Below are 12902 nucleotides of genomic sequence, written 5' to 3' on the forward strand. Positions count from 1 at the left end.
CTGATTATTCAAATGGTCAACTCATCATCCTTACTGTGGATACAAGTTCCATTGGGATAGGGTGGACTGTTGGCCAAGAAGACCTTGAAGATAACAGGTATGCAATTTGCTTTGGAGCAAAGGTTCTCAATGAACGTCAAAGAAGGTATGCACAAGTAAAAAGGGAATTGTGGGGAGTTGTAACAACTTTAAAGTGTGATCGTGAATACTTTATAGGTACTCTATATACGACATTGCTATTCTAAGATGGATTGCATATATTAAATCTCTCAACCTCGAATTAAAGCATATTGCAGGAAAGTCGAATCCAGTTGCTGACATGCTATCACGTGCAAGATATGACAATGAAGAAGAACTGATGGAAGAAGATGAAGCTGAAGAATCTATATTGTTGAATTTCATTCCATGGTTGTTGAAAGTACATTTTCAATTGTTGCATATACAAACCCAAAGCTGAATCTTGGAGGTGAAGCTGATCTTTTTAATGATATAGCATTAAGTATAGTAAGAACATGACAAGGTACTGCTGTAAATCAGCATACAACAACAAAGATAAAAGATTTATCTATGAAAGAAGGGTGGTCAAGTAGAAACCAGCATGCTCATTGCATTGCTTAAGTTCTAGTTCATTTCCTTGAAGAAGATTATGAAGAAGATTGGCCAATATTTGAGCACAATGAAGAAGAAAGAAACTTGGATTGATGAAGGGTTTAAGTATATTTAGAGGAAAGCTTATGGCTTCTTTCTTAAAAGTGCACATCTATGGAAGCACGCAAAGAAGAAGAAAGGAGCGCCTGTTCGAGTTTTAGGTAATAAAAGGTTGCAACTACAGGTAATGAAGGAATTTCATGAAAGCTTGTGGGTTGGCCATAGAGGTATATGGGAAACCTTTATTAAAGTCAAAGAAAAATATTAGTGGCAGAACATATATTGAGATATAGAGCATTTTGTTAAAACCTGTTATGTGTGTCAGATGTATTCTATGGTCAAGCATCGAGATGGGTTACAACCGACTTATCCCTTGTCTATACATTATAGATGGGTTATTGATCTTGTAACCATGCCTACAGGGATATGAAATATGTAGTATTTAGTGCTTGCAAAAGAAGATCTAACCAATCAAGTTGAAGGTAAAGCTTTAACAACCAAGACCACTCAAGTTGTTTGTTGCTTTTTGCTTGAAGAAGTATTTTATAGATATGGCTGTGTTGGCAAGGTAACCATAGATAGAGGAGAATTGGATGCCGATGAGGCATGCAACTTCTTTGCTCAATTGGGTATCAAGTTGGCTTTGACATCAACCTACAATCCTGAAGGCAATGGAAAGAGTGAGAGAGGACATCAACCTATTCTCAAAGCTCTAGCAAAGTCTTGTAGAGGAAAGATCAAATAATGGCCTAACATGCTACCTTTTGCATTATAGGCTGACCGGACTACTCACAGTACAGTGACTGGCTATATGCCAGCTGAACTTATGCATGGACAATAATCAATTATGCCAATTGAAGAATCTATTCTCACATGGAGTCTTCTACCTTGGGAGGAAGGCATCAATAGAGAAGAGTTGCTGACTTTGCGCATATGGTAGCTAGAAAGAAGGCCTGAAGATGTTCAAGCAGCTATTAAGAAGTTAAAAACAGCAAGACTAAAATACAAAAGAAGATTTGATAGGCAACATCGACTTCGGCCAAAAGCTATCCAAGAAAATGATTGGGTGCTTGTCTATGACAGTAGCCTAGATAATCAATCCAGTGCTTTTAGGAAGATGGTAAAGCATTGGTTTGGCCCGTATGTGGTAAAGGTCGTTTATGACAATGCCACATATTCATTGGTTGAATTGGATGGGACTAGCATAAAGATATCCATAGCTGGAAAAAGAATCAAGCTCTTCAAACGAAGAGAAAGTTCAACATATGAGTTAGAAGATTTGGATATAATTCAAGAGCATGAAGACATAGAGGAAAAAGATGAAGACATTGACATGGCAGAAGATACTTCTTCTGACACTGCAAATCCATAAGACTTTGGTACATGCCAAAGGATGTGCAGGTTAGGAGGAGGTGGATGTCGTGCCACTATGTGCACACCATGTAAAAATATCTAGAGTGTGGCTTTCTTATTGATTTAGAGAGCCAATCCCATTTTAGACATTAGTGTTTGTGTCCACGGTTCAAAAATATTAGATTTTTGGATAAGTTTTAGCCAATTTTTGATATTTTAGATATTATCTCTTATAAAAATCCATAAAACTATAGACAACTTTTAGATTAGGGTGACATGTAAAAGAAAGCATGTAGCTTTTAGCCAATTCGAGATGATTTTATGTAATAAGAAAGATTAACGAAATCGTGCGATGCGCGATCGCTATTTTCAGGTAGTGAACAACACTCTGAAGTGGGAGATGAAGAGGGAGTGATTTGGCAAAATTTTGGCAGGTGTGCTGGTATTTTACCCCCCTTTCAGAGCCATTGGAAGCATCTAATTGGGGATCTAAGCAGCATAGAGGAAGGTATTATTTTATACACGTTTTTGTCTATTAGAGTTTTATCTTCTCATAATGCTGAAATAAACTGACAGGCTTCATCTCTGTTAGTATTCTTCTTCATTTTCTATTTCTTTCTAGGAGTATTTTTCTACGTCTTCAATTTATTCGAACCCCTTCTCGTCCGTCTACTTCTCTCCTTGAATCTACCTTCACCCTACTGTCTCTTACCCCGTGGTGAACTTTCGACACCAAACGCACCGACACCATGTTAGGGAAAGTTTATGCTATCATCATAAGTGAATTTTGGAGATATCTGGGCTGACTTGGGACTGATATCTTCAGTTATATTTAGAGAATTTTTTTACAAGTGTTTTTTAAATTCATTTCTTACTCTACAGAAGACATCTTGTCAAAATATGGAAGTATTATGTGCCCCTACAGCAGGGCAAGGCTTGTAGATCATTGATAGATGCTTTGAGTTAAATTAAGAGGATTTTTTTCTCTTATTTCTTGGCTGTGGTAACTTATCCTTATCAGGAACTCAATTTGAAGCTCTCTTGAAGCAAGTCTCTTTGCCCTTCAAGCCTTGTAATTGACTCATAAGCTTTTGTTCCTAACAGTCTACATTGAATGTAATCATGCAAAGTTGATTCATGCTATAGCATCATGTATAAATGATGGGACGCATAGTTGTTTATGATACATGACAGCATATTGTACTCGATTTTATAATTTGTGATTTCTCTTACAGTCAAGAAAACAAGCTTGATTTGAGTTAGAACTTATGAGATAATACCCTTGTGATCTTTGCTAAGAACATGCAGTTGGAAGCTCTATTAATATCTTCAAGAACTTGGCTTGAAACCTTCAACCCTTCTCTTATCTCTACCATCTCCGGAGTCTGAGCTCTTGAACCCCCATACATTCGTCTCTCTTAAACTCCTGTGATTGATCGTGAAGTACCTCTTGAACCTTCAAGTATTCATTGTAATCTACTTATCTCTTGAAGACACATCTCCATCTATCTTGTCCAGTTTTCTTGCCAAACCCCTGTGGTAACCTTCAACCCTACGTGCTGCGACATCGGGTGGCAAAATGTACATAATAATAATAAGTATTGTCAACATTGTCAAAAGGCTGGCCATTTTGACGACGAGTGTCGATCAAAGGTAAGAGACACAGTATCAAAACCCAAGTCACATATTTGTGCCCTTAGTTGGGCGGCCCCTATCAAGGGCAATAGGGTGATGGCAAGGGGGAGTGGAAAGGTTAAACTCGTACTACCACGGGCCAACTATCTCAGTCAACAACATTCTCAACTCCAGAGGGCTTGTCGATGCGAGTTTCATTGACATTTGTGAGTTGTCCTCCGACGAGATTACCTCAAAGGCCCACTTGTCACAGCCAAGCACATCAGCACCTGTTTGGATTATTTATAGTGGAGCTACACATCACAGGACTTCTATAGAGGACATCTTCCGTACCTGAGCCCCTGCAGCCAAGGGAGTCTACGTAGGAAACAACTCCTCAGTCAAGATCCAGACTCAAGGTTGCGTCAGTTTTGCCACTAACAAGGGGGTGGTCGTTGGACAATGCATACCGTGTTCCTTAGCTTGGAGTGAACTTGTTATCTGTTCAATAGCTTTGCCGGTTGGGGCAACGAGTTTTGTTTATAGCAATCATAGTTGAGGTCCTTGACTCTCAGATTGGTTTAGTAATTGCTCACAGTGAGGCACAGCCTAATGGCCTATATCACATGACTCATTTTCTTACTGAGCCGATAGCCAAGGGTTCCGTGTTCTATCGCTCCAAGCATTAGCCACATCTCAGGAGCCTACGAACAATGAGTATCTTTGGTATTTCTGCCTAGGGCATCTTGGCTATGACTCTCTTTATAAGTTCTCTCGTTGTAAGATGGTTGAGGGCCTCGCCTGAAGCTAGCTTGAGATTGATTCCCTCAATATTCTACACATAGAGGTGAGGCAACTCTTAGATTGATTCACGTTGATCTTTGTGGACCAACATCCACTGCTGTCTTAAATGGCACGTTATAACTCTTTTTTATAATGGATGATCATTTGAGATACATGTGGATATATTTCCTCTGCATGAGGTGTGATAATGGCAGTGAGTTAATCTCCAATGAGTTTTTTGAGTTTCTACAGCAACATGACATCTCTTACCAGCTCACCTTTATCAACTTTGCCTCTTAGAATGAAGTTGTAGAGCGTAGAAACCAGACAGTCATAGAAATGAGACGTATGCAACTTCTTTGGTTAATTCATACTAGGCCAGACTTAGCTTACTCAGTTAGCATTCTCAATCAGTATTTCACAACACCTAAATTGTCACATTGGATTGCATGTCTTCGTATGTTGTGTTATTTATGGTGTACTTATTCTTATGGCCTCACTCATGGTTTTGGTTTATGTTTGTAGGGATACACTGATTGTGTTTGGGTAGGAGATCTTGACACTCGGCATTCCAATGGTGGCGACCTCTTCACCTTGGGCATAGCTCCCATTTCCTGGTCCAGTCGTAAGCAAAAGACAGTGGCAGCTTCCATGGTTGAGGCCGAGTATAGGGCTCTCTTTGATAGCCCCATCAAGGCCATCTACCTGAGGAGCTTACTAGCGGCGCTTCACTTCCGTTGTGACTCTCCTACCCTTGTCTATTGTGATAACCCTATGTCTTGCATTGCATTTTGCGTGAGCATGACATCTTGTATCTTCCTTTGCATTACCCCATGCATTGGCATCCTGTTCATGTAAACATGCATCTGTACGTATTTATGCATTTTCGATCTTTTGGATTGGTCGACTTTGGATTCACCATATTCGTGGCATTGCATATGGCAGTCTCCAAGGCAGTTCTCCCTAGCTTGTCTTGCTTGCTTCACATCTTTGCTATATTTGTGTCACCCATACCTTAGCCATTTTCCTTCTTCACTGACACCCAATAATGGTAGGGATAGAATGCTTGTTTTGTGAAGGTCTTGGGTTTGACCATCCCTTATTACTCTCCCGTTTGGGGTATGGATGCTCAATAGGACAAAAACTTATTTGAAACCCTCAATGTTAAATCTATAAAAACTACAAAGCCCTTTTGAAAAAAAGTCCATAGCTAACTCCATCCACCTTTGTAGGATTTGACTGGCCATTGGATAGCCGACTTGCACCCTTTGATCGATACCCTGGCCTCTCTGGGGTGATCACTTGGGCTCCCTTGGTAAGATAACCATCGCCTCTGTAGTCTTAGTAAGCCATTGGGCTGCTGATACACACCCTTTGTCCGATTCTCTGACTACTTTGGGGTGGGACGCCTTAGGGTAAAAGAGAATGTAAAAAAAAAGGGTTTGACTGGTCTCCTCGTGGCACCGTTGTTGGGTCTGAGAGGGGATGCTGAGCTAAAAGTGTATTAGCTTCACTTAAACAATCCCAAACCATGCTTATTTAAGGAAGAAACCTTGTTTATTTAAAAAGAAATGCGTTCCCAGAGTGTATGTATCCCATAAGCACAAACCCACTTGGGAGGGCCTAAACTTTCTATAAATAGGTATGCTGCCCTCCATTCAACCCTAATCTCGTTTTTGTAGGTTTTAGGTGTTTTCAACTTGCTGCCCACACGTCGTTGGTGGAGGACATCGTAGTCCAAGCTGTCCATTGCAGTCTTCACTCATCTGGCGCTTGTTTTCAGCCCTCCGTCTCATCAGTTTGTTGCTGTTTTCAGCCAATTGCTACTATCCGTCATCCAGCTGTAGTACAAGCTGCCACGTCAGCATATTGTTGCACTTGCAGGCCCCAGTTGCCACCCTGCAGATTTTTCTCCTCAGCTTGCGTTTGCTGTTTTCTCTCTTGTGCAGCCTACGTTCACTATTTTCTTTCTCCTCACCTGTGTTTTTACTCTCTCTCTCTCAAGCACTGCGGTCTGTATCAGATCTAGCCTTCCTTGGCTGAGTTTGCTGGTGTTCGACATTCAGAGGCTGCCTTGTTGCAATTTGGGATTTGCTCGAAGGACGACACACTGTCCAGCTCATTACCCTTGCCCTAATCCTTGAGATAGAGGAGTTCGAGGTACAGTATTCATTCATTGCATTCTGTGTTTGTTGCAAGAGCATTGTATATTCAATAGTCATATCATTTTATCCATTCTCAATGTTCATTGTCTCTTAGTTACCCTAACGACTAAAATCGTCCACAATCAGCATCAAATACTTGGCCTTCCCAAGGGAGGCCGTGCCCATAGGTCCGCAGAGGTCGGTATGAACCAACTCAAGCGGAGAAGTAGACCGCCTAGAAGCAACCTGCGGGTGAGGCTGCCGGTGTTGCTTGCCCCTGAAGCAGCTAGGGCACAAAGTGTGAAGAGGAGGGAAATCAAGAAGTCCCTCCACTATCTTCCTCCTAGAAGCCCGGCGAAGTGAATCAAGGTTCAAATGACCATACCGAGCATGCGAAAGCAGCCCAAGCTCATGGGAAGTCCGCGCAGCCAAGGCTGTGAGCGTATAAAGCCCACCCTCCTGTGTACCTGTCCAAAGAGCATCACCTGTAGAAGCATCCTCCACTATGACTGCATCCTGTGTAAAAATGACTCGGGTACCTAACTGAGTAAGACCATGCACAGATAATAGGTTAAAACCCAAATCAGGCACATAGAGAACTTTGGCGGAGGAAGACCGCCTGTCAGAGAACATAGCTAAAGTCCCCACTCCATGAACAGGAACTGTAGAATTGTCACCAATGGTGACAGTACCCCCTCTGGAACGAAGATCTTGAAGCCAATCCTGACGGAAGGTCATATGTGAAGATGCTCCACTGTCGACGAGCCAAGGCTTCTCCTGTGTGGTAGAAGCTAGGGCAGTGTCTTTCTCAACAAAGAGATGCACAAACGCAGATTCTGTTGTGGCTGGGGCCGCCTTCGAGTCCTTCTCCTTAGGCTTCAAATGGGGATACTTCTGCCAACACTTCTCCTGGGGATGAGTGCCCTTCCCACAATGGGGACACTTGGGCTTCTTCTCCTTCGCATCCTTCTTGTCCTCCTCCTTCTGGTCCTTGGCCTTCTCCTTCTTTTGTTTCTTCTTCTTGCCACCACCTGTGCCAGCCGTAAATGCCTTGGTGGAGCCACTGGCTCCCACCTCTTTGAGTCGCTCGTCATGCTCCAAGACAAGCGGGGAAAGCTCCTCCCATAGGAGTCTCACGGGTTCTCGAAGTGATGAGGCTGGTGTAGAAGACATCATAACGGGGTGATGGCAGCTGAGTCAACAGAATCATCGCCATATCCTCAGACGATATCAGACGACCAAGAGAGGCTAGCTCGCCTCGCATATCCTCCATCTTCGTGATGTGCTCCTTCATGGAAGAAGAACCATCAAGACTGAGCATCCGCAACTTCTTCTCCAGGGAAATCTTGTGGGCAAATGTCTTGTGCTGATACAAAGACGCAAGCTTTGTCCATACTTCCGCCGCGGTATTTAACCTGTGAACATGTACAAGGACAGAATCATGTAGACTCATAAAAAGAAAGGAACGGGCTCGAGAGTTGAGCCTATCCCATAAGGCTGCACGGTCCATAGAGGTGCCATCGGACGAATCCACGGGGGGTCGGTCGATGGGCGAAGAAACAAGCTCCCAAAGGTCAAATGTATCGAGGATGCAAGCTACCTTGCATGACCATAGGGAGTAGTTGGAACCATCCAACTTGTCTTCCTTCGGAAAGGAAGGGAGAATCGGCACCTGGATAGAGGGAATCAAGGAAGGCATCCGCACATCTGATGCAGTCTTCACTGAAGAAACCTTCGCAGTAGATGGAACCCTCTGAGATGCATGGACTGAAGAAGGACGAGTGCGAGGAGGTTCCTCCCGATTTCGCACTTCACGATAATCCCGCCTCCGCTCAGAGGAATGATGAGAAAGAAGCTCATCCTCTGAGTCTTCAAAGCCTGAAAACTGGTAAGACATCTTCCAATCTGCAAAATACCAAAGAAAGTTGTGCTGCTGACGAAATAGGACCAGCAATGTGGTCACCAACCACCAAGACGCAGGCAGAGAGTGCCTACAAACACCTGGATCTGCAAAACGCAAATAGATCTGATGTCGAACACCAGAAAAGAGACCACCAGCACCAAGAGACAGCCCGGACAGAGGTCGCCAGCAGGAAAGGAGCAGCCTGGGTTAGAAGCGACCTGCAGAGCAGCAAAACGCAGCCTGTAGGGAGGTCGCCCTGCAGCAGAAGAGGTCGCCTGGCAGCAAACGCAGGGTTGCTGCGTCATTGGATGACGTGGCAGCCCCTGTGTACAGCAAACGCAGGCTGTACAGCCTCCTGATGCAGTCGCCTGGCTGGGATGGACCTGTTGGCAGCCGCCTGAAGCAATCGCCTGGCTGTTATGGAACTGTGGGCAGTAGCAGTAAGGTATTTCTCTCGTCCTCCGTGCTCTCAATCAGGCGATGATACCATGTGAGAGTGCGCAGCGAAAGAAGAACACGAACACAAAGGAGAGGAGAGAAGAAGCAGAGAATGAAGGAAGAAAGTCTGCACTGACTGAGATGAATGCTGAATACACTGGAATGGACAGAACAGTCCCTGCACGCAGCCCGGAGCGTCAGTGAGGGAACCAGGACAGACTGGAAGCAGAGGCAGCACCAATGCCGGAGACGGAGACGGAGGAAGCAGTGCTGTACCTGCAGAGCATGAATACTGGACTGACTGGGGGGGCTGCTATAAATAGCCCCCAGCCAGCAAACTGGCCGACCAGCTAAACTGGCCGACCTGGCCAGATCTGGCCGACTATGGCCAGATCTGGTCCGACTGACCAGAACTGGTCCGACTGCCCAAAATAATGGGCAGTCAGCCCAGAAACAGCCCAGATTGGGCTGTAAAATGCCCAAGGCTGAATGTTGACTAAAGCAGCCTAAAAAACACACTGACAGAGCTCCTCTGTCTCCTGTCAGACTCTGACAGGAGCTCACAACCAGGAGATGACAGACTGAGACTGAATAAGAGCAGGCTAACAGGTCTAGGGCAGCCAACATGCACCCATTGACCAATGCCTTGCTGCTTTAGGAGTGGGATGTCTTGGGGTAAATATGGGATGGGTTACGCTTGTTATCCCTTTGTAGTTCTAGTTTTAGGCCTGAGAGGGGCTGTTAAGCTAAAAAAGATGCATTACACACTAAACGTTAATTAGCTCATTAAAACAGCCCAAAATTGAAAAAACTACCGAAGTTTCTATGTTCCATAAGCAAGCACCCAAACTTTGGGGGGATCCATATCTATAAATAGGAGGCTTTCCAGCCACTTGCTCCATCCCTTGTCTTGCAGGTTTTCCCAATCTATCCCTAGTTCATCATCACGTGGCTGCCAGCTCCTACTCATGCTGCTGCCCACTCATTCCTCGTCATGTTCGACAGCTGTTGTGATCATCTGAAGGCTGCCCGTACTTGCATTTGGTTCCAGTTTTTGTTGCAGCCTCTATTCAATTGTTGCATTTGAGTGTTCCCAGCTGCTGCCCTGATCATTAGGACTCAGTGGACTGTTGCATTTTCATCCCTTCAAGCTCCCTTGTTGCTGGTCATTGTCTGGAGCACTTTTTAGCATGGGCCTGATCTGCATTTGCATCTGCAGCAGGTCGTTTTTGCATTTTCAATACTTTTCTTAATCAGCCTGTACTCTGACTGGTGGTTACAGCACTCAGGATCTGTCTCCAGTGGATAGCACAGATCGGCACCTCCCTCAGCCCACTCCCATGTGAGCCATCAGCTGTTGGACAGCTCTGCCCTTGAGCATTTTATACACATTCATTCAGTATTTAGTACTTTTCATTCACTCATTCATTCATTATTCAGATATTTTCATTTACATTTTGCATTTGTGTTTGAGTTCACTTTGTTTTAGCCGTGATCGTACACCTTGTGTGCTTTCTTTTGCAAACCCCAGTGTATCTCCACATGCCTTCATGTGTGCACATTCTTTGTGAATGCTTAATGCATTACCCAGATGTTTGGATTTGTTCTGAATTGCTTTTGTTTATGAATCTTCTGAGGCTTTGTATTTTGCATTACTGACTTTGCAGATCAGTATGTGTCTTTGTGTAAAGGATTGCTCTCTTGTCTGACTCAGCAGAAACAATTCAGCCATTTGGATAATGGTTCACAATGTTGTGCTGCAGGAGAATATGGTCTATGTGCAAGCAAACCGCGCAAATAAAATGCCCACTTACATCAAGCATTTCCATGTGGTACGAATCATTTTCATCTTAAGATTTACCCCCTTACCACCTTCCAAGTATTCTCTGAACTTTATGCACAATGACAGGATCTTTAGAAGATTTGCATTTGACTCTAATAGTCATTATGAAAGGTTGGTAATCTTGTTGTGCATTCAAGTGAGGAAGACTGATTATAAGCATTCTTTCTTCTTTTAACTCACTTTTGTCTGTGTGTTGGGCTCTTGCAATAGTGGCACTGTATTAGTTTGGTTGTCCGAGTCTGGAATTTATACCTCATTTGGTTTTTCTTTTAGTGTGCTTTATCTTTTGGCTGTGGGATGGAATGAGGATAATTGTTCTTGGTAACTCAGGTCTGTAGAACAGAAGAAAAGCTGGAAGTACTGAAAAGGATGTTAATTGCTGACAAGCCACAAGCAGCCATCATATTTGTCAATGAACAGGTACACTGTCCTGTGGTTGTGAAAACAGTATACACATTCCAAGAGATAACTAACAACATCTATTGTCAAGGTTGGAGAAAAATAGAGAAGCTTGATACAGTTGATGGTAACCTTTTCTTTGTGGCAGTCTGAAGCATCAAAAAGAAAAGGTCAAATGCCTATGACAGATATGGTTGCAGAGTTTCTGTCATCATCTGCCATTACAAGCTTAGATGATGACTCTCAGAAATGGCAGCCATTGGTTCTTGAAGAAAATGAAAGTATTCATGGAAGAGCATCCAGTTTAGCTGTAAGTTGTTCGAATTTATTGATTCTTTAACTGCTGGAGAACATATTTCACCTGTTCAGAATTCTCATTTAAAATCTTAGAAACTGCTCATAATTAGCTTTTTGGTGATAGAGTCACCCTTTCTTTGTGTATGTTGGTTCATATAAATCGGTGTTGTCATGTCAATCATGAGATGCAACGTTAGGGCCTTTCTTACAGTCATTGAGGTATTTTATTTGGCCTCAAAAGCACTTGTTAATTGTTGCAAATCTTGCAAACTTTGGGTTTGTAATACCCCTCAGCCTTGGAGTCCTCGTGAGCTTTTCACTTGAGTCCCTCACAGGACCTGAGTGAGACACCGAGGCTGCCATGTGGGGATGACTTTCTTGTGGGTAGTAATTGGTGCTCTTTCTATTAAGCATTAGACATAACTACTTTATAAAAGTGCATCTAGACTCTCTCTTGCTTGGAGGGTGGTGGTACTTTTAGCATTGACCTGGTACATCAGTGCTCATTGGCTTTCTCTAGGTCAATGTGTTGGTTAAGTAAAGTGCCATCTCAAGTTGAAGTAGGAAGTAGTCTTTATGCTGCTAGAAACACTCCTTTGAGAAAACACATCGGTCACATCTCCCTTGGTACCTTCAGATGGGCCTTCCACTGCCTTGTCTTGTTATGGGCACAGCCTTCTGTGCAACGCCCTATCTTACCAAACACCCAACATTGATGATTCTATTATTCATATTCCTCTGTAGTGAAAGCGCTTACAACAAAACTACCCTTGTTCACTTCTGACTTGCCTTGGAGTTGTGTAGACAGCCCTCCATAAAATATTAAAGCACCCATTTCTTGAAAAGGACAGTCCTGGCTACAGTGGATGAAAGCTTTATTTGAAACCAATGCATTAGTTTGGCTAATCTTCGTCTCTGCCATAATTGCCAAGAGTTGATCCTGGAGTCCTTTTACTTTCATGAAAAAGTCTTGCACAATGAAAGGAAGGGTGTAGGGCTTGGCTTTACGAATAATGACAAAATGGGAACAAGATTGCTTCTCTTAAAGCTCTTGCCAAACCTATGCATACCTCACAAGATATCTGCAGGGATTTCTGAAATAGTTTCATATCATCTTTTAAGTTTAACAGAGTTAGATTTTAAGCATAATGGCACATGAATAAGATCCCCTCTCACGAAGCACTTTGAAGCCTGCCTGTACCTCATGAGATATCTGCAATGATTGCCAAACACAGTTCTGTGTCCATTGTCAACTTACCTTGAAAATGATCTCTTAAATATGAGGTCCAAATTGTCAAGTTCTACATACTTAGCTTTTAAATTGTCCAGTTCAAAAATTTACTTTGCTTCTGTGCAGTTTTCTGAAGGTTTCTGTGCAGTCATTTTGAGAAATTTTTGGAGTCAGTATAAGAGAGTCAAATTTTGCCACTTATGAAGGTGATTGTCTTTTACATTGCTGCATTTGAAAAGAGACATCTGC

The 12902-nt window shown here is 43.1% G+C and overlaps 1 protein-coding gene across 1 annotated transcript in view; it reads left to right on the plus strand.

Annotated features, from left to right (window-relative positions):
- LOC148034902 (P-loop containing nucleoside triphosphate hydrolases superfamily protein) overlaps window positions 1-12902 on the plus strand; it is a 149014-nt gene that overhangs the window by 135750 nt on the left and 362 nt on the right. Inside the window, exons 7-9 of the mRNA XM_087679855.1 lie at window positions 10647-10715; window positions 11057-11146; window positions 11274-11435. Coding sequence (XP_087535981.1) covers window positions 10647-10715; window positions 11057-11146; window positions 11274-11435 — 321 coding nt within the window. The remainder of the gene's footprint in view (window positions 1-10646; window positions 10716-11056; window positions 11147-11273; window positions 11436-12902) is intronic.

This window comes from Lygodium microphyllum, chromosome 6, assembly GCF_053477565.2.
Source record: "Lygodium microphyllum isolate KBCC chromosome 6, Lygodium_microphyllum_v1.1.10, whole genome shotgun sequence".
NCBI lineage: Eukaryota > Viridiplantae > Streptophyta > Polypodiopsida > Schizaeales > Lygodiaceae > Lygodium > Lygodium microphyllum.